Here is a 2,215-nt window from a genome sequence, read left to right as displayed (position 1 = left end):
AATAATAGGTCCGACTCTATCCGAGTTAACAAGAACAGAATAATGCACCGAAGTAACACACATTAGAAGCCAATGAATCCACTTCTCATCAAACCCCATACGACGCAGGATACCTCTAAGAAAACCCCAATCAAATATTCAAATCTCATATTTCAAAAACAAAAGAAACTTTTTTTTGTTTTTTTTTACAAATGAAAAGTATTATTAATACTACGTATTCTTCACACAATCATGTGGTACTCTAATGTAATTATTTTTCTCAAAAAGAACAGAATTACCAATGAAATTTGTTGAATTAGATTTGATTATTTACCTGATAAACAAAACCACACGTGTACTGATCTTATAGCTCAAAGATGCTTGCTTAGTGGAACAAATTATGAAGTGCATCAAAACTTTTGCTATGTTCACACTCAGGTAGACACATTTTATTGTGTCTAGTGAGGAATAGGATTCAGTAACTTTGAAGGGGTGTGATTTTGGTGACTTGAGGCAAATTATAACATTTCTTTTAGAATATAAAATAAAATAAAAAACAAAATTAAGATGAGAGAGAGTATTGTAAGAGAGAGTGTGAGGTAAAGTCACGGTGCAGTTGGCGGGTTAAAGTCACTGAAACCCAGCCCGTCTAGTGAGCATGTCGATCAAAGGCTATGATTATAGGCTGAATGTCTTAACACCACAACCACCCCACTATTACTAATGTCACGCCCCTTTTTAACTTTACTACTACTATATAACTATGCTACTTGCACCTTCTAATTCAATGTGTCACAAACAAACCAATCCAAATCATACTAGTAGTAAGTGATTTTCAAATACAAAAATGGTGATGGAATTCAAGGCTAGAACTTTCCTTGCGACGGTGGTGATGTTTCTGTTGGCATCAAGTGTGTTAATTATGGAAAGTGAAGGTGCTGGAGAATGTGGAAAGACACCAATTGGTTCAGCAGCTGCAAGTCTAAGTCCATGCTTAGATGCATCACGTAATGGGAGGGCAAAAGTTTCAGCAGCTTGCTGTTCTAAAGTTGGTGCTTTGCTTTCAACTTCTCCAAAATGTCTTTGTTCAGTTCTTTTGTCACCTCTTGCTAAACAAGCTAAGATCAATCTTGCTATTGCTATTACTATTCCTAAGAGATGCAACATTAGGAATAGACCTGCCGGAAAGAAATGTGGAAGTGAGTCTTTCATTCATATTTGACTTACTATGTCTTTGATTCTGTGTCCGCACTTTCCTTAATTGTGCAATGTGATTAATTAAACTTGTTCTTTTTTTCTTTTCTTTTTGCAGAGTACACACTTCCTTGAAACCAAAACAGCAGAATAATATATGTGATATGTAGTATTTAACATATTAAAGAGCTAAATAAATTTTATGTTATGACATTTTTGTTAGAAAATAGGTGATATGTAGTATTTAACATATTAAAGAGCTAAATAAATTTTATGTTATGACATTTTTGTTAGAAAATAGGTAAGATAATCCTAGATAACTTCGAAGAATCGTGTTAGTATAATTTCCGAACAAAGTATTTCGACCCTATTTTTGTCTGGGTTCACGAAATCTTTGTGGAGATAATTCTCGAAGAGCAATCTGTTTCTGACAATAGAGAACAGATCAGGAATGTAGAGAGGAAGTATTATTTTTCGTGTACCAAAATCGAGACCAAATGACTCCTTATATAGGAGATCAATAACAGAAACCGAAAAGACACACCTGTTCAGAAAAAAACGGTCATGTTTATTGGGAAAGGGACCCCAGCCACGGGCTCTGCCCCTTGGAGAGTGACATGTGTCAAACTGTAGCATTTTGTATTTGTCAATACATTACATTCATGTATTACATGAAATTATTATTATAAAAAATTTAAATATATTTTTGATCTCTATAAAATCATCATATTTTATTTTTGGTTTCTATTAAAAAAATGACATGTTATATTTTGATGCATACAAAATTATTATGTACTTAATTTTAGTCCTAGTCGTAAACTGATCTATATTTTTGAATTATTTCTTTACAACATGTTTAGAACGTTTTAAAAAGTTTTTTGAAAATATTTCAAAATTTGATTTCTAATTCGACATTTATATTATTTTTATGATTATCTTTTAAAATTTAAAAAATTCATATTTAATTCTTTTCATTTTAAAAATTCTATAATTTGATAAATAAACATTTTATAGTATTCTAAACACGTGTAAAAATATTATT

At 31.5% G+C, this 2,215-nt stretch overlaps 1 protein-coding gene across 1 annotated transcript; it reads left to right on the top strand.

Annotated features, from left to right (window-relative positions):
- The first annotated feature begins 796 nt into the window (after nt 1-796).
- On the top strand, nt 797-1,449 carry LOC131633649 (non-specific lipid transfer protein GPI-anchored 15-like). The gene is made up of 2 exons (XM_058904346.1): nt 797-1,178; nt 1,292-1,449. Exons 1-2 carry the CDS (start codon nt 827-829, stop codon nt 1,306-1,308), a joined length of 369 nt encoding a protein of 122 aa, XP_058760329.1. The 5' UTR covers nt 797-826; the 3' UTR covers nt 1,309-1,449.
- The last annotated feature ends 766 nt before the right edge of the window (nt 1,450-2,215 follow it).

The sequence above is a fragment of the Vicia villosa genome, unplaced genomic scaffold, assembly GCF_029867415.1.
Source record: "Vicia villosa cultivar HV-30 ecotype Madison, WI unplaced genomic scaffold, Vvil1.0 ctg.001158F_1_1, whole genome shotgun sequence".
NCBI lineage: Eukaryota > Viridiplantae > Streptophyta > Magnoliopsida > Fabales > Fabaceae > Vicia > Vicia villosa.
The sequence above is the reverse complement of the archived record's forward strand: the minus strand, read 5'-3'. Positions and strand labels throughout refer to the sequence as shown.

What these genes read in the sequence shown, in the direction of transcription:
- LOC131633649 (XM_058904346.1), top strand. Translation starts at nt 827, where the DNA reads ATGGTGATGGAATTCAAGGCTAGAACTTTCCTTGCGACGGTGGTGATG.